This window comes from Hoplias malabaricus, chromosome 11, assembly GCF_029633855.1.
Source record: "Hoplias malabaricus isolate fHopMal1 chromosome 11, fHopMal1.hap1, whole genome shotgun sequence".
NCBI classification, from domain to species: domain Eukaryota; kingdom Metazoa; phylum Chordata; class Actinopteri; order Characiformes; family Erythrinidae; genus Hoplias; species Hoplias malabaricus.
Window position 1 is genome coordinate 19,433,727 of NC_089810.1, and position 19,881 is coordinate 19,453,607.

A 19,881-nucleotide genomic window follows, 5' to 3' on the forward strand; every position below is an offset into this window, starting at 1 on the left:
TCAAATAAGATTGTAATCACTTTTGACACTTAATATTGCGTGTGTGCATGAGCAGAGGCACTGTTGTTTCAGAAGCCTTGGTGTGTAGCACAGAAAATAATTAAGAAAAACAAGAGGTGGGTTTTTAGATGACAACCTTCTTCTACAAGGTCCTCAAAACACAATTTCAAGGTTTTGAAGTGCTCTGAAGTGCTTTCTAGAGCCAACCTACTGTTTTACCTGACAAAAATTAGTTTTATAGGAACCCAAATTGTTTATTTTTTGAACAAGTGTGTTTGAAGCCCGATATCTCATGATACAACTGCTTCTAGCACACTCAGTCCAAACAATGGGTGTTGAGATGGAAAACCATTGACACAGACACAGCTAAACAGTAGCCTAAGGTAACCATGCATAACGCCATGCATGAGCTCAGCATGAGCTCAGCTCGGGCAGTAAGACCTCAGAATTGGGGATGTAGAATTTTGGAGCTGTGTGGTGTGACAGAACCACCATCCAATAAATTCAGTATGACTAGCAGATTTTTTGATCCAGAATTAGTCACCGGGTATATATGGACCTGACCTCACTTATGCTCCTGTAGCTGAATACACTACAAAGCAATCCTCGCAGATGTGTTACAACATCAAGTGCAATGCATTTTTAGAATTGTAGAATTTGAAACTGTAACTGGGGACACACTGCTTAATAATGCCCAAACTGCAGAAGACATTCTAGACTCAGCAGGTGTCCACAAACAAGTGGCCTAGTGGCTATATAGCCTTGTTCCTTTTACTCCAAGATTCTTGCCCAAGAGCTGATGTTGGTTAAATGTTGGGTGTTTGTCTGGGTCAGGAACTGATTTCTTGTCTGCCATTTGAAGGGCGGGTGTCACCCAGTACAATATCTCAAAGATATAAAAAGGCTTTTCACATATAAACCATTCATCGAAAATTTCTTTAGAAACTGTAAGAGGTTATTCCATGTCATCACTTCAAAGAATCCTGCAATCACAGGAGAGCCCATAACCTGCAATCATCTGAAATTTGAGCAAAGCTCCTCAAAACAGTTAACTTTTCTCAGCATCTTCTTTGGGAATTTCAAGGTCAGTGATCAGAGTGTCAGATTGGTTCTCAGGTCTCCACACAGCTCTGAGGTGGCTTAGTTTACACCCAGAGGACGATGGGCTGGGAGGTTGCCCCCTCAGCACTCTATTTCTGCATCAAACAGCCAACAGCAAATGGATGAACAGTAAGCTTTGAACTCCACGCTTTCTTTCCAATCAATACTGGGCTTTGAAGCTGAGACATTGTCTTCCTCACTCCAGTGGGTCTGTGCGGAACAGGAGAGTAATCATTCTCAAAGACAGATGGCCCTTGTCCACTGCATGGTACCTTCTCTACTCCACTTGACTCAGCTTTTACATTAGGCAAATCAGGTACCTGGTTTTTAGTCCCTGCTCACTCACTATTCCAATCAAGCAAAGTAGGGACGAAACAGTTAGATTTGTCAATGACAAAACACAGACATTGAGCATAAAATAGTTATTAAAAAATTGTAAGAACTCCAAGCTACTGTAGAGGTCACAATTAGTATAATTCGACTAACAATGACATTTGGTAAAATTAGGTCATGGTCTTTTGAGGATTCAAAATGTTCCTTGGATTGGTGGCTGACGAAAGAATCAGGAGAGATGGACGACACAAAGGACAGAAAAACTAAACTACTGATCTCTATGAACTGCATAAACAACAACACGTGAACACACAATTAGTAAGAAACACTTAACCAGGTACTAGGTATGAAAAAGCCAGTACAGTCAAGAAGTCGAGTGAAGTAGGTACAATGCAGTGGAAAAGTGCCAAAAGCCATTCTGAATTTTGTTTCCCCCAAACAGCATGATTCAGAAAGTTTGGTGTCAACTTTTAATTAGGCATGTAACACAGTATGTTTAAAAAATTGATAATATGTTCAGGGTGGGGGGGGGGGGGGGTAAAGCTGATATCAATGATAAAATTCCACACATACAAGTCCATCCTAACTTATTGAATCTGTATGCCCTTGCATTTCTTTCATTTATTTAACAGGCTAGAGTCCAAAGTTTCCAAGGAACCCATTTATTTTATTTAAAAATCATTATATTTGCTCTTTGGGAATGACCTTGGCATTGGCAGAGCTGTAGATTACCACTTGGGCTACAGGGGGGAAGGGGGCGGGTGTATAACCAAAAACTGAAACGAATAGTGCCCTGGAGTAAAATGTGCCTGACTTTTTCTTGTGTACTTTTTATACAATCTTGACCTGTTCTGATGATTTATTTATTTATTAAATTTCTTACACTGGAACTCCTCATTGCTAAAGCTGCCCAGTTAAAAATAAGAATTCATTCAGTAAACTCACTGTTTGTCCTTTACTGGCAGCTCAGCTCTGGAAGATGGTAAACAAAGGTGACTGTGATTTTCTTACATTTGAGGAGGGGGACATTGTGATGGAGGGGGGAGGCAGCTCAGGAGCGGGCCATGTGGCTGAGCTGGAAATCAGAGGAGACGGGGAGCAGGAAAGCTAGAATATAGAATACACCCCCTCATGAACAAGCAGGAACTTCTAAAATGAAAGATTCAGTGCCTGATCCCCCTCGGACACGTTTGCTGTCATAGCTGTCCAATCGGCTTTCTCTGAGGGATTTCAGACTTGAGGGTATGGCAGGAATACATGCCACTTCTTCAGCAACATCAGAACAAGTGAAGTTACTCTTTCTGTCCTTAAGGAATCCGAGAGTGCAACCTGAGCAAAGTTACTCAGCCACTGAGAAAGTTCCTGAAAGAGACATTGCTCTTACCGTCATGGCCAGCAGCTTGCCGTAGGTCAAGTGAGCTGGAATATGGTCCGGTTTAGCTCGGAGAGACTCCCTGTACCAATGCTCTGCTTCTGGCAGCTTGTTGAGCCTCATGTAGGCCTCTCCTGTGAGGGGCAGAGACAGAGGGCAGGTCAGCAGGTCAGAGGTTATAGAAGCACACATCCCCCCTCTTTGTTTTATTGTGAGATCCTATAACAGGGGAAGGCAGTCATCTGAAAATGACCTGAAACAAGTCAGGATCACGGCAAAATGTGATCCAGCAGCATTCCATCAATTTACACTGAGCAACTATTGAGTAAAATGTGAATTCAATGTTATCTCTGCATTGTTTTTGTAAAAAAGGAACACATAAATTCACACAACATCCAAATAATATTAGTGTGGCTCCTCTGACACAGTTCATTCAGAGGGATTTTATACATTTCTATTCATTTATACAGATGTTTGATTAATGATCAAAGTAGAACATAATTTCAACACACCATACAAAGACTTTTAAAAACCAATATGCCAAAAAGTGTCTGTGGAAGAAATCCTTGAAGAAAAAAGAAGAAAAAAAAAAAAAAATATATATATATATATAGATATATTAAAAAAAATTAAATGTATATTTGAAAACCCTTAATTTTCTGATCGTTCTTTATAGAAATGTTATCCTTATTCTTGCTTCTCACGTTTTCTTCAGGAAACCCAAAGTGGTGTTTTGTCATTTTTATTTTAAAGAGGGCATTAATTTTACATTAGCTTATATTGTGCCAGTAATTAGTAAATAGTTATTTTACATATTTTACACGTTGTCCAAAGATAAACCTGTATCTCTAAAATAGTAACTTTATGAGAAGAAAATATCCTTCTTAACTTTCAATTGAAATCAATGTAAAAAATAATATTTGAAGTAATTCTAAAGTATTTCTATTAGTCCATTTGTCAAGACATTTTCACACAATGTGAAGAACAAATGCTGTATTCAAATGTAGACATAGTAAAGATGTGGTAAACAAAAATTGGACATAAATGTTTTATTTTGGACAGTAAGACTATATTAAAAATAACCTTACATATTAAATAACTATTATTACAATCAACATCAAAACATCAGAACAAAATAAAATTCACAATAAAACTTCAAACAGACTTTTATACACACATCAGCCCCACAATAAAAACGGACACTGCATCTATTCAATTAACTGAACAGACATGTTTTCCTGCTATTATCAAAATGAAAATACTTCAGTTTAAGTCCACCATTGCAAAACAAGTGGCTAAGCTAGCAGTCAGGATTAGATGACACCACAGAGACTCCCATTAGGATGTATTTGAGTAACGTATGCTGTGTTGAAAGAAAACATGAAAATGACAGAGTCATGAACTAAGGTTAGGTGTCAAAATGACAAGGCTGTGTGAGATAATAAACGAAAGACAGAGAGAGACCTTTGAGAGGGTCTGGATACAACAAGGAAGAATTAAGCTGGTTGGTGTTTTCAACCGCAGCTTGTTTTCCACTGACCTCAGTGGAACTGTCCCCTGTGGGACTGAAATAAAGGAAGGCATAGGCCTGGGCTAACACTGCTCTCAGAAAACCAGGCTTAAAGTCGTCTATTCATGACATGACGAAAAACACAGACTCTGATCCTTCACATATCATCCGACACCGGCCTCAAAGCTGGCCCAGCACCTGCAATAATACTACACTCCTCTCACTTTCGCCATTATTACAGGGAACTCAACGGCATGGCTACTAAACTAGAACAACATGGTCAAAACAATGTTTTTAATAGAATTACCACAGGAAAAATAAAACCATAGGCTGTATGACTAAGCTAAAGTTTCACTTAACCTTGTAGCCTGGATCACAAGCCAATCCTCACCCCATATCCCAATGAGAAGTACTTGAACATGTAATTCAGTCAAACGGACCAAAGTTGAAATAACTAAGGAGTTATTGCCAATTATTGCAAAGATAAGAAACTGGAGATGCTGCAGATGGTTGGCTGATTATGGCTTAACCCTCTTGGTCTCGTTGCAATAAGACATTTCATCCAATTACGATTAATTAATTTGCTCTGTAATACCCATAGGTGAAGATTATATGTCAGTGATTCATACACGCACAAAAACATTAACAGCTGCATCTGATAATGGCTCGGAACATCATTTCCCCTAAATAACAATGGATTTTTAATGATTTAATGGGTGCGCATTTATCATTTAATTCAAGAAATCGTTCATTTAATATTTATGGCCTGCCTTGTGAAGGAATAGTCCAAAACCAATTTTCCAAATTAAGTGAAATCTTCTGCAAGGAAAATCAAACAGGAAAATGAACACACACTAAAACATTCATCCATCTGGATTGGTCAGTCATACACAAATGCAGAATTTATATTTACATACAATAAACAGTGATAATAATGTTTTAAAAATGTTTTTTTTTTTTTTTTTTTTTTTTTTTTTTTTTTTTGAGAGAAACATAACATGGAATTAGAAAAAAAAGAAAACATTTAAACCAGCAGCAAAGTACCTTCAAGATTTTGTTTTCAAAAGAACATCATCAAATTTGGTTTGAATCAAGCACTGCACAAATTGTGTTTTAAAAAGACACTGTGGCCAAAATTAAAACATTAAAAATGCCTTTAATCTTTAATGGCCTGTAAATTACCCATCGTCTGTGTTACTGCACTCTATAGGGTGAGGTTTTTATTTTTTTTTTAAATTAACTAATTAAAACTGGTGTGTGTTTTAACTCCTAAGCAGTGTGCCTGAGCGATTGTTAATGTTCTTTTCCTTTATCCGTTTTTAATTTTTATATATTCACAACATCAACCTACTTCTGCTTGACTGCTCATGATCATAGAATGCGTGTGGTTGTGATCCTTAGTGCTGGCAGTGCAACAGTCTTTGAGAGAAACCCTGAGCCTGGGCTTACAGCAGGAGAATTAGAAGTGAGACTCAATTAAAAGTGACACAAATACTATAGTGCTGAAAGGCATGTCTCCATGCCGTCACAGCCCATTCCACCACACTGTTCCGAGAGGGAAATATTAAAAAACAAACCTGATTAACACTGAAATTCCACCCAGGACCACTTCCCTACACCCAGAAGACTAATGCAGTCACAGAGTGGGTTGGACAGGAGGGAGAAAGGGATGAAACATATTAGTATTTACCAGAAGACATATTTATCAAGTGAAGTAAGAGGACATCCGTGTTCAGCCTCTCCAGTGAATAAGACCTTTTCAAATAAACAGAAAGGAATTATGTCCAAACACTACACAGAGGAGTGTGGAAGCGTGGTGGAGAATTTAAAGGCCTGATAAGCAACACTCTGGTATAATCTCAACAATATGTGCTCTATCAAGTGATATTTGGCTTTAAGAGGGTTCTGGGTGTTTCTGGAATATGGCCCAGGAGATTTAAGAGCAGAAAGAGCATGAAGAGAAGAGCCAAAAGGGGAGAGTGATCACTCAAGACAAATTGAAGAAGATGGATAGGCAAAAACACAAAGTGGTCACGTCTGAATTGAAAGGAGATATTTCATAAGTTGGAAGAAGATACAGAAAAGTGCAGAAATCAATGAGAGAGAGAGAGTGAGAGAGAGAACATTATAGCTGAGGAAATTAAGTGTTGTTGTGTTTATTATTATTATGATCATCATCTCCTTGTTTATGCCTACTCAGTTTTACATGGTTTACATTTAGATTAAATTTTTTTTTTTAAATATTCTTAAAAATATTGACCAGAGTGTGAATATTTGTCATGCCAATAAAGCAACTCTGAATATAAATTAGCTAGAAAGAGCAAGAGAAGGAGAGAGTGAGAGAGCGAGAGAGCAACTTCTAATGAACTGCCCTATCTGAATCTAACTGGAATCGAAATGCTCTACATGCTAGTTTAGACAGGTCAATAATATAGATCCAGGAAAGTTCTTGGTACTGACTCTGTAAGAGAAACTTGCAAAGTAATGATTTTATCACATACAGACCTCAAATACACAACAATACACCTCACTCGACACAATATCCATTTCCTCCCAGACAGCGGGCTGACAGAAAACCTCTACCTACTCACCCATCATGTTGTAGAGGCTCTGTGGAGCGAACTGCCTGGGCATTTTCTGTATTGCTTCTTTATACACAGACAGGGCCTCCTGTGACAGAAAGAACCAATATTCCATTATCAGTAAACATAAGAAACTTCTGTAAGGCCCGAGCTCATATAGCCCTCTGTTTCCACTGAGAAAGACAGAACACACTCTATTGGGTCGTGAACAACAGGAATCAGAAAATTTATTCAGGAAGCACAGGTATTTCACTGGAGTATTGAACGTCAAATTTTGCTCCAAGCATGTTTTCAAAGTGTTACAGAGAAAATATAATAGCTTTCCTTGGTGGAAATACACCTGTTGTGATTGTGTTCTGGGCCTTAACTCACCTCCTGATGGCCTTGCTCATGCAGAAGCTTGCCCAGGTTGTAGAGGCAGCTGGTGACAGAGCTCTTGTGTGCATGAGGGTCCTTCAGGTTCTCATCTGGGATGTCTGCACAGGTGAGGAAGGTGCGCTTAGCCTCATCCAGACGACCCTGGTTCATCAGGATGATACCTGTGTTCAAGTAGGCCGCTAAGAGAATGGGAGAGAGAGAGGAGGGAGAGGAGCAAGGAGAGTGAGAATCAGGAGTGGAAGTGCATTAGCATAGAGGGTTAGGGTAATTAGTCCCTTTGGGACTTTTGGTCCGTCCCCTGCTGATTGCCGAAAATGCAGTGGCAGCTTGGTCTGTGGGGCGCCAATACATATTCACCGCTCACAGGGCTGAAATTAAATGCGAAACCACAGAGAATTATTGACTCCACTGGCAGGATTGTATCTGACAGCCTTGATGGACCGCACACTGCACTCCTGATTTACTAGATTTGTTATTTGCCATTTTCCACAGTGGTTCAGATGAATTAGTCCCTGTCTGTGCTCCTCAAGGCTGCTCATCAATTCTGACCTCTCTAGACTTCTCTAATCCTGAGAAGTGTGGAGCTTAGGAACTTTTACTAGCACCCTTCTGCAGTGCAGAAAAAGTGTCAAGTGTGTTTATAATCGGAGACTTTTACAGGTGATGGATCTACTTCCCATACTTAAAGATTTATATAAAAAGCATGAGAGTCTTAAACTTAAACATACAGCTGTAAAAATAAAGAAAATGAATACATAAATAAAGATAAAGTTCAGATATACCTGTATCAATTTAAATGCTTTTTAGAGAAAAGAGCACTGATGTATATGAAGATAGATGGATGGATGGATGGATGGATGGATAGATGGATAGATAGATATACAAAGTGCTCCTCTATGGTCAGAGGATTAAATGGACAATGAATGTAGATACAATGTAGGCATTTCTAATACCATGAAAAAAAAATGATGTACATAATTTATTTTTAAAAAAGTATGTCTTTTTTACATTATTATTATTTAAGACAGGTCAAAGAGAATATTTGAATCATGACTTTCTGTTTTATTATGATTTCACATAGAGCCCTAACAGTTTTCAGATCCATCTTGTCTTAAAATAGCAGAGGGGTACTTCATTTTAACACAGACTCGCATGACGCCAACAGTACACGCAGCAAGCCAAAGTAGTTAAACTTTTTGACCTGGATTCAACTGGAATCAAATGTAATTTGTTTAAGTGTTGACATTGTGGGATTTGAGAGAATATCCAGAAAACTGGGTAGAGTCATTTATAAAATAATGCTGAAGTAATGCCAAACGCACTCTAACATCTCTCTCTCTCTCTCTCACTCTCACTCTCACACACACACACACACACACACATAGAATCTGCAGTTGCCTGGACACAGTCACGATTGTGGGAGCTTGAAATTGTCAATAAAAAGAGACAGTGCACTTACAAGCGAGGGTTGGCCTGCTCCCAATGGCCAGCTTATAGTAGTGGAGAGCTTCAGAGAACTTGTTGTTCTCCTGTAGCAGCAGACCCCTGAGACCGAGAAAATAATAGCAAGAAGAAATGGTTCAAGGACAATAATCAAGCTGGCAGCATTCACAAACACTTTTTTATAGAAGCAAACGAGGGCTTTTTTCAGTGCTGACTGATGTTACAAGACTGGCTTTTGTGCCAGAGAACACACGTGCCCAGTTCCAACATTAATTAATAATCTACAGAGAGACTGTTTATTTCTTCCATTTCCTCCATTCAAAACACAGGTGACCCATGACTACTTCTACAGAAAGCAGAAAGTAATTCTTTAGATACAAACAGTACTGCTACTTCATGTCAAACATAAGTTAGGTTCACACCTGCTATAAAGCAGATGCTTTGATCGTACTGTCTGACTGGTTGAAAAACATTCCATGCATGTTGTTCAATCTGTCGAATGTTGTCCACTGTAGCTGTAAAATTCCACAGTCCATCAGCTGCTAAACCATGATCATTTAAGAAAGTTGCCAGAAAACAATTAAAGCATATATGGGCTGTTTTGGTTTATTTGTGTGTTTACTCTTCAAAAGTATTGTAGATAAGCAATAGACAACTTGAAGTGATGCGTTAGTGACGCAATGATGAGTTGAAGTGAAAGTGACGCAATGAAACAAACATTCTTTGCTGAAACGAAAAGACGATTTGATAGTTCAAGACACTAAACTTAACAGAACGCTGATAATTTCCTATGAAACAGTTACATTTTTGATTGTTATGTAATATTGTTTGAGTTTATAATCCAAACTATGTCCCACAAAAATCCACCATATTAGAAAATAAAGAAATGTTGGCAAACCAAGGTAATGAGCTCTTGTATTTTAGTTGTACCCTGCATATTCCTATCACAGCAGCGACTTTCTGCTTCTTGTCTAATATCAGTCATAGTAACAGTAAAAGAGTTCCATATGGCTGATATTTCCACTGTAGACTGCCTGCTGCTCAAACAGCTTGAACCCATCTGCACTAAACAAAACACAAGCAAGTGAAAACAACATTTTTTTTTAAATCACACTCATTTCCATTACATTTATTAGGAATATTTAATATTTGTTTTGCATGCTGTTTTTGATTAATCTGTTTATTATTTCAGGGCAACCATGGTTAATATTAATAAAATTATGGCTGTGAATCTGTCACAAATATGAGCCAAATTTAAAGCTATCACTTTCCAAAACACCCCATACTCTCTTTCCACTGTATATTCCAGAATAATCTACCTTTGGAGAAATGAGGAAAAGAACCTATGAAATGTGCAATATTTGGGAGATTCTACCAGGGTCTTTCATCGTTATCTTTGGTGCTACATCATCCTTACAACTCGATTTCATTATGGTCTGCCCATCAACACACAGAGCGAGTTATGAATTCCAGGTATCAGTGCTCTGACCCCTGGGGTTAATGTGGAAGCGGGGGGTCTCTGTACTTTCCCTGCAGGAGACAGACGAATGATTAATGAGAGTACAGTTAGAGAGGGGCTTTCTCTGTGGACTTCTCTATAGTTCAGGGTTGCCTTGGGGGGATGGGGGCGGGGGGGTTGTCAGACCCATGTCTGCTGCAGAAAGGACACATGCACTCACAGGTTGTACAGCATATCGGCCATGTTTCTCCGGTAGTACAGAGCGTTCCTGTAGGCTTGCTCAGCCTCCTCCATCTTCCCCTGGTTCTTCAAGACATTTCCCAGGTTCCCCCAGGCTTAGGAAAGAAAGACAAAGAAAGTGTTCAAATCTTGACATGAGAAAATATGTGGGATCTACTTGGATACAGCCAAAATACCTCTCACATAGAAGGGCTATTATGTCAGATCAACCAGTAACACTATTAGAGAGTGTAGAAACATGATGTTTGAGGATGGGGGATGGTGGAGGAGGAGGGGTATTCTAAGGATTCTGGAAATGCGTGTATAAGTGGGTATTTTTTTTTACAGTTTTTAAATAGCAATCTATAGTACAGAAAAGTCCACAAAATATTAGTGTGATTCATCATCAACTTAGCACTAACATTACTGAAATGCCATACTTGTGCTAGCAGAAGTCAGCATTACCATAAAGCTGTTATTTTGCTTGAGTTTTGACACTTGTGGCTGAAACTGAAGGACTAGCTCGAACAGTCATAGCTTGTCGCTGGTAAAATTGCGTTACTATTGACCGCTACACAGGAGAGTGCTTATCTGCAGAACACTAGTGCCATACAATGAAAAGAGCAAGATCAGCTGTTAAAGTGGACCATCAAGAGGTCATTTCTAAGGTAAATTGCATTAGGTAAGTGTTCAAATGAAATTCTGACCACTTTAAAACACCCACAGAGATACAGCCCTGGAGGGCTGTGTTTAAACTGACAATTGCAAGAACCTCTTACATAACATTTGGGGGTGGTAACAAATATGTAAACATGATGCACTTGACAGAAATAATACAATGGTTGAAGCTGTATCTATACATAAGCTTTCAAAATATCAAGAGTCCCTTGCAAAATATAGTCAATATAAAAAATACTACTATGTCAGATTTTAATAAAGTCTAGTACTAGTCTGGATGATGATGTGGTCCTAATTAGTCCTTTTCAGACTACAGCTCTGGAGCTAACAAATTTCTGATGAAAGCTGAGAAAGAAATGGGATGAGAGAAATGTGTGTGTGTGTGTGTGTGTGTTTGTCTGTCTGTCTGTCGGGAGAAGTGGGGTTGTATATTTAATTTATTCCTCATGACTGATTAAGTGCTAATTGCGGGGTAAATGTGAACATGTTGATGGCCCCGATGGCCTTACAATCGAACTGTCAGAGACAGCAGGCACAGTGGCCTGCTGGGAAATTCATAAAATGGTTATCATTCTCTGAGTAATTTGAACAGTTCACTTCCCATGAGGAGCTAATCTACTCCGAGTAGCTAACTCGAATCATTACCCTTAGCAAAATTGCACCTGGAACACAGAATCTCGCTGAGACAGATCAAGATGCTAAGACGTGAAAATTGCAAATAATTCGCTCTCTTGTATTTGAATGCCTGTGTGAAGCATTGAAGGGGAAGGGTAGCAGGAATCAAACTGGTAAAGTGACAGTTCTTAAAAGCACTTTTTTTTTTTTAAGGATCAAATGTCAAAATCAAACTGGAGTCCAGAAGAGTGCCTGAAACTGCTTCAAAACACTTTTCTAAATGTCAGCTTGAACACAACTAAACACACTATTCTCAAAAATGTCTGGACTATATACAACACAGCACTGCGCTTGTAGCAAAATTCTGGGCCAATAATGATGAATATCTATTAATGATAATTATCTATTGATAATTGAATATGGTTTGATTTCATTTTAAGAAGTTTAAAGTTATTAACCAACACTAACCATATACTAGAAGACTTTGAAAATACTCTAAACCCAATGGCGATAAAACACGCAGAGGTTTACATATCTAAGACATTACTAATACGCATAGAATAATCATTTCAAATATTGTAAATCTTTAACATGTAAGAGTCATACAATGGTAGGTAAATGCAATACTGCAGACAAAAAAACAGGTGCACAACTCACCTTTAGCAGGGTTCACAGTTATCCCTGACTTATACAACATCTCCTCATTGTGCCAGTCTTTGTTCCTCAGAACTGTCTTCATCCCAAAGAGAAGCACCAGAGAAGCACTACAGGTCAGTATCAGGGTCCTGGAGGAATTCCTCCTCAGCCTGACCCACAGGGCTCTGACCCCTACTGCCACCAGCAGACAGAAGCCCATGCTGGGGATGTAGAGGACCCTCTCTGCCACCACAAAGCCCACATAGAAGAACAGGTTGGTAGCCGGTAGGAATGGGATTGCAAGCATGCCCAATGAGAAGACCACCATGTTCTCGGTAGTGGGCAAAGAAGTTCTAGATACATAGTGCTTTTTGGTACCATTCCCATTTGTGTGTACAGAGTTCGAGTCTGGAATGGAGTGTTCATAGTCAGAGTGATAACTGTGTCCATTCGTACTCGACTTTCCATTCGCAACATGGTGGGCTTTCCCATTGGTCTCCTTGCTCCTGCTTTGGCGACTACTGAGGCCAAACCATGCCAACGCTAGCAGTCCAGTGTAGAACGCTACAGTGTGCAGGTTCCTCAGATCAGTGATGCTCCTCAGAAGAGGCAGAGCATCCATGGACCAATCAAAGCTCAGCATGTCTGGGCAGAGGAGGAGCCACATGTTGATGGCGGGAAGGTAGAGGAACGTTAGAGCCCTGGTCAAGAAGCTGGGGCAGTCTGCTGCTGGGTTATCTGAGTTGGAGAAGTTTGGAGGTTTGTTGCCCATCCAGTAGAGGCGGCAGGCCAGCAGGAAGACCCCCCAGGAACCCAGCAGGAAAACACTCATCAGCAGACGCAAATTCTTCTTCTGAAACACAGAGAAGGAAAACTATGAAGCCAGAATATCTCAGATCAACTGGAACAATACAACAGTAACAAACATTATTTTGAGAAAGTGGAGCCAAAGCAGTTTTCTGGGTAGTTTGCGATTTTCTTACAACTGAGCTTGATTCTACTCCAGATGTTGGTTGTAACCTGACCACTGCTGTGCTTTCTGATGTAAACCGAAGGAAAATAAAGAACATCTTAATACTGTAGTAGTACGAAATCAGAACAGAGAACAATTTGGAACACAAGTAGCCTTCATGTACAATTTGTACAACCATGAAGCACACACCATGCATGCCGCCTGTATTCTGATTTCACCATTACATCATCCAGCACACAGTGATAACAAGAAGCAGTCAGTTTAATTTCTGGGAAAGCTGAGAGTATAAGCAATCAGTGGCAAGAATGTAATATACTTGGCCAATTTTAAAGACCAACTTCCTTCATATCTTTTATTGGGTCCAAGACAATAAGAATAAAACACAAGACACTGCTGGTAAGTAAATATACTCTGACGTAATGATTGGCGACCACATTCATCTCGGCATACCACACCTGGCTTTCAGAACAAGTACATGTTAAATCTGGCTATAAATGCTGCCATCAATCATATTACAGTACCGAGCCAATATTAAACACTCTTCCTCTGCCAGCAGGGAAATGATTATGGGGTATTTATGGGGTGTTTGAATATTTTACACTTTGAGAAGAACAAAAGGGCCAAGCTGTATTGTTCCCTGCGGAATGACTTTGCTGATCAGTTGGCCTTCCTCGATGTTGATGTTGGAGACTACACTCCTTCAAGTGGTTTTATGACTTCCTCTTCAGAATGTTACAAACTTCTACAGTGCCCTGAGCAAAAGGAGACTATTGCAATTAACAAATTCTCAATATTGCTTCTATGACCAAGTGTATGTTGTAGTCTGTAGTTGGTCCAGGACAAAACACGCTCATGGCTGTTATTAGAATAAGAACATAGGCTGTTTGCCCTTGGCCCCCTCCAGGGTGTGTTCCCGCCTTGTGCCCAGTGATTCCAGGTAGGTTCTGGACCCACCGCGACCCTGAATGGATAAGCGGTTACAGATAATGAATGAATGAATGTTTGCCCTTGTATCCAATACTTTGTTCACTTGTTGACCTTCTAAGCTACTCAGATATCGTGTTCTTCTTTGTCTCAACTCAAACCCTTATTCAACTCATTGGGAAACGCTATGTAGTACCGTTTTGTACCCACTACAAATTAGTATCAGTCTTATATTCACTGCCTTTGCCAGGGCTACAAACATGCTCCACCCACAAATGTGTTTTATCAGAACTTTTGAGTCTGGACCAGCATTACAGAACTTCAACAAAAAATCCGGTCAATATCTCAAATGAGATATGTTAGTGTACAATTTCAACATTATATATACAATTATTATCTTCAAATTCACTTAGTATGTGTGTTTAGAGTCAGATTTAGCTGTATTTCTGTAGTCCGAGTTAACAATGGCATGGTGGCAAAGCTCAACCTGCTTGTAGTCTACTAGTCAAAACATCATAGGAATTTAAACAGAACTCAGCGTAAAACTCCAAACTAAACTCATTAAGATGAAAGGGATTTTTCTTTTGCATCCTAGCAACAAGCTGCCAGGAGTTGTTCTTGAAAGAATGCATCTGTGGGAGTAGCATGGACAGGTCAATGTTATTGCAGACAACAGATGGCTGTGGCATTGCTGGGAACCAGAATCAAGTCCCAGCAATAAGAAGCAGCAAACTTCTCAGCGAGTTGCACAAAACATAAGAGTTCTTTCCAGCTGAGCCAAGGTTGTGCGTGATGAGTCTCTCGATCACAGTGCAGGAGCGAGAGAGGATTTTCTCTTTTATTGCCCAGTAGCTGTGTAGAGCAGCGTATTGATTTTCTCCTGTCCGTTGTCATCTGTGTTATATCCAGTGAGAACAGGCAAGTGCTCTCAAGGGAAATCTCTTAAAAGAGGCCACTTTCTCCTCATCTAATCATACTATCCCACCTCATGCTGATATAGTGAACATCTCCCCCTATAAATGCTTCCTGTCCTGACATAGTTATAGCTGTAAGTAATGGATGTGACAGGCTAGAGGTGGTGGTATATAAACCTATTGTTGTTAAAGCACTTATATTTCCAACCATCCTCAAAATGAAAGCATAGAAGCATATGATCACAAAGAAATTTTCACTTAGAAAGCAGGGCACCCACATCCGCAAATGCAGCCAGAACATAAGAGGCGCTAACGAATCAAAACCCAAAATGTCATTTCCAGAATCTTCACTCTGCAACCGCGGAACACTCCACTGTTTTGATTTCCAAAACTTGGCAGTCATTTGGCAGCCAGCAGTCATGAATACAAAGTAGTTTCCACACGCGTGAGGCGTATAAATCCATCATTGGATTGCCCAGGACAAAATCAACTCAACTGCCTGAGTCTCAGTTCCTGTGACATCTGGTAAAGTTCATCGGGTGAAAAACGGACGCAAGCTAAGCACCATTCTCGACATACACTGCTTGCAGTAATGACATCTACAAATACCAAGCCCTTTATAGTTATGAAACATCACCTCTGAATAACCCCATTCATTGTTGTGCTCAAGGAATGCAAACTGTAGGAGGAGAGAGAGACAGCAGAGATCAGAGATGAATGTGGTTTGATCTTGTCCCTCAGTCTGGTTTCAGGGGGACTGCACGGACCCTGGAGCATTGAAGTGAGGGCTGAAGGGAAGAGGATGTAAAGGGCCTGTCCCTCTGGCATATTTAAGCGGCAGGCTACAGAGGCCAAGCGGAACAGCCCCACTAAAGAGAAACACAGAACTTCTCCAACCTGTATGATACAAACACACACGCATACCACACATACAACATGGCAGAGTTTGAATAAGAAGTGCATAATCAGCATTACAGCTGAGACTGGGTTTTTCTGACACTTCATAATCACTCCTTTTATTTAGACTGTATGCTTTACAACTTTACACTGTAAATAAGGTGGACTGGTTATGCTGAGACATGGGGAATCTAAATCTAGTATAAAACCATTTCTCCATAATCTCCACCAGTTATCAATAATTCTGTCATGCTCAGGTATGGGTCCCACTTTCTGCTCTGTTACTAGCCAATGCCATGAATTTAGACTGCGGAGAGTTTTGGTGGTGGTGGGTATAGCTACTTAATAATGTTAGAGTTTGTCATCATATGTATGGACAAAACATATATCATATAATGCTAACCAGAGTTTGATTGTGTAAAGACAGGGGAACTTGCAGGGTTACTATTCACATGAGCCAAGATTACTGATACTGCTGAAATTACTGAGCCAAGATATTTTTACATTATTTAAAAAATGTATTGCATTTGATTGACTTCATCAGAATGTTAAGATGAGAAAAGCACATACTTGAAGGCAATGTTCCCAATTTTAATCCAAAAGACTTTTTATAAAAATTCAGAGAATTTTTCCTCACCCTATGCTAGCTCTCTGGAAAAATGCTCCTGTTTTTATGCAGCCCCGGCTCAGTAAATGTGGCGGGGGGTGTCGCTCTACAGTCAGTGTTTTACTCAAATATACAGTTCTTTAAAAGATGTAGAGCTTCTGAATGAACACAAACTGAAGGGGAGTTTGTTTTTCGGTGAGAACAGTAGTGCCAGATAATGGTCTAAAGTTGCCCTCAATATCAATATCATGGGAGCACTCCACATCTTTAGCAAAAGATTTAATTCCAAAATTGGAAATTTGTCTGTGTCTGAAATCGCTCGGAGATTCAAATGGTGTAAGGCTGGCATAAGCAACAAGCCAAACCTTCAGTGTCACCTTCAAGATTAGAGAAAGCACTGGGCTGAAGCCATTACCAGATTGTCAGTGAAGATTGGTTTAGTCTTTGTTTTCCTAACAGGGGAACAAATATAGAGCCAAGCATATGACACAATGTTGATCATGCTACATCCTCTCACCCTCTCTCCCTGTATTTCTGTGTGTGTGGGTGTTAGACTGAGACTGTTTAGCAGCTGAACTGCTCATTAAAGGTAAAACTAAAAGTTGCTGACACTGTAAGAAGCAATTCGTATTATTACCAGCCAATTATAAACAAAATCAAAGCTACTACTGCTAATGACTTTAATGCTACATGTGTTTCAAAAGGGTATCAGAATCTCTACAGCATTCTTATATTAGCATATGAATCACCACAAGAATGAACTTCTTGCCCCTGTTTTCAAAAAGGTAGAAGAAAATTGGCCAATTAAAATATCTGTAGGCCTGTCAAGTAATCAGAATTGGCTCAGAAATGTACTCTTTTAGTACACTTAAGGCACTTTGAACCTTTACTGTAAACTCCAACCACTGGCATGTTGACCAAGTTGAAGTTAAAAAAAAATTCAGTCTGGGGTTTTGGTGTGTTTTTCATTGTCTGTAGCATGTTTATGATTTGTTTTGAAGTTTTCCTCCTGGCTTAAGAGTTTTTATGCAATATAAAGCTGTGTTCAAAATGGCTCCCTTCATTACTCACTACATACAGTAGTGAAGTGTTTTAAGAAACTCAATTCAGGAGGATAGTTAAGTTTGAATACTATCACATGCAGATATATAGTGAATAGAGCACACTTTCAGACATAGCATAAGTTACAAAAGTGACACACACTAACATGACAGAGAGAAGACTAGTCATGCATCAAAGACTCAACAGGACAGTGAAACTTATCTTTGCATACAGAGGGCTTTCTCACGTGCTGTAAATTGCATGGTATCGCAGTTGACTAGGCCTGAGCAGGAGACACTCTTAACACCAGGTCAAAGTTTACAAGGCCTGAGCCTGTAACTTCCTTACCACATAGCAGAGATGACCAGTCACAAGCTAGGGATTCTCATCATAACAGCAGATTTCAGTAGGCTTGAGCTGAAGAGTTCACTGGCTTATATTGGCACCTTTATGTCTGCATAGAAGACATGCCATCCTTACAACAAAAATAAACAAATAAGCTAAATGTATTATCTCCACCATCTTCAACTCTATGCCGAAGGAAAGCTATAGGAATGGCATAAATCATTGTACAGGTTAGGCATCAAAGGAGAAGCTGGCCCAAGGGCACTGTGTTAGTATTACTGCAGATGATTATCATAATAGTCTACAGGCCTAATAACAAAAGGAAGATTAGATGGGATACAGACGTGCCAAAGGGAGTTAAGATTTCTTTGGTCACAGGATCTGCACTGGCACAGTGCTTCCAGGAACACCGCTTCACAACTGTTAAACAAAAACACTGCCTTTCTGAGCACATCTGTAACTGTTTTTGACAGTGCAAAATATCATTTCAGAGATGTGCAGTTACTGGGGATGGTAAAAGTAATAGCATTGCAATTATGAGCATTGGTCTTCACAAATTTAATTATAACATTTACTTTTTAAACTATAATATCTTAATGTAAAGTACTGTGCAAAAGTTTTAGGCACCAGAGATGAGATTTAAAAAACTATTTATCTGCGCAGTAAGTGTTTATTTGCTAAAAAAAACAAACATAACGCCCAACATTACATTCATTCATTCTTTATCGGTAAGCGCTTATCCAGTTCAGGGTCGCGGTGGATCCAGAGCCTACCTGGAATCATTGGGCGCAAGGCAGGAATACACCCTGGAGGGGGCACCAGTCCTTCACAGGGCAACACACACACACACACCCATTCAGCCATTCACAATCCACCTACCAACGTGTGTTTTTGGACTGTGGGAGGAAACCCACGCAGACACGGGGAGAACACACCAACTCCTCACAGACAGTCACATGGAGCGGGAATCGAACCCACAACCTCCAGGTCCCTGGAGCTGTGTGACTGCGACACTACCTGCTGCACCACCTCCCAACATTACAATAAAACCAAATAACTTTATTCCAGTAAGTGAGATATTCTGTGTTTGTTTAACTTTGTCCAAATCTTTCATTGTGGAAGTCCGTATTATTTGAGGTTATCATCCAATACCTAGATTTACCGGTTAATAAAAAATGACTTTAAACAATGTGTGCTGTTGATTTAACAAATTCATCCAATCAAGGAGAGTCTGAATTAAACATTGTTCTTCAAACTCACTCATGCCTTATATTTTATAGAAAACATTCTTACTATATATTTATTTTTTTTATTTACTGTAATTATATATAACTCTATACAAGCACCTCACCTACCCACATATATAATTACCTATGATGCCTTAACTTCAGCACAGTACTGTATATCATACTTTATTAATACTTCAACAGCACCCATAAAAACAATTGCAGACATATTAACAATATTTTGCCTCAAAATAAAAGGCAAGAAACAGTTTGCATTCATCTTATGCAAATTATAATTTTCTAATTACAAAATAAATTGGGTACTGTGCTACAGCATTTGCCCTTTGCCTTTTTTTTTAATCCTCCACAATGAAATGTGGTAATCCTCCATGATACTAACCCAGTTAACACAAAATACCCGAAATGAATAAAAACACAAAGACATTGAGTTAAAAAGTACAAGAAGTTTGAAATGAGTCTAAAAGACCATAAACTCAAACCATAAGTCAAACTTAAATTTCCAGGTGTCTCCAAACATTTGGTGGCCACTCATGAAAATGGCATGTGTGTACTGTACTCTCGCCTGCACACACAGACGACTGTGCTCTGAACCCCTCATGAACCTGTC

The 19,881-nt window shown here is 39.5% G+C and overlaps 1 protein-coding gene across 4 annotated transcripts in view; it reads right to left on the reverse strand.

Moving 5' to 3' along the window:
- tmtc2b (transmembrane O-mannosyltransferase targeting cadherins 2b) overlaps positions 1-19,881 on the reverse strand; it is a 137,014-nt gene that overhangs the window by 19,242 nt on the left and 97,891 nt on the right. For all 4 annotated transcript variants that reach the window (XM_066685325.1, XM_066685326.1, XM_066685329.1 and 1 more), the window contains 6 exons: positions 12,348-13,179; positions 10,399-10,513; positions 8,736-8,821; positions 7,271-7,455; positions 6,908-6,986; positions 2,819-2,940 (listed from right to left, as the gene is read on the reverse strand). In XM_066685325.1, coding sequence (XP_066541422.1) covers positions 2,819-2,940; positions 6,908-6,986; positions 7,271-7,455; positions 8,736-8,821; positions 10,399-10,513; positions 12,348-13,179 — 1,419 coding nt within the window. The remainder of the gene's footprint in view (positions 1-2,818; positions 2,941-6,907; positions 6,987-7,270; positions 7,456-8,735; positions 8,822-10,398; positions 10,514-12,347; positions 13,180-19,881) is intronic.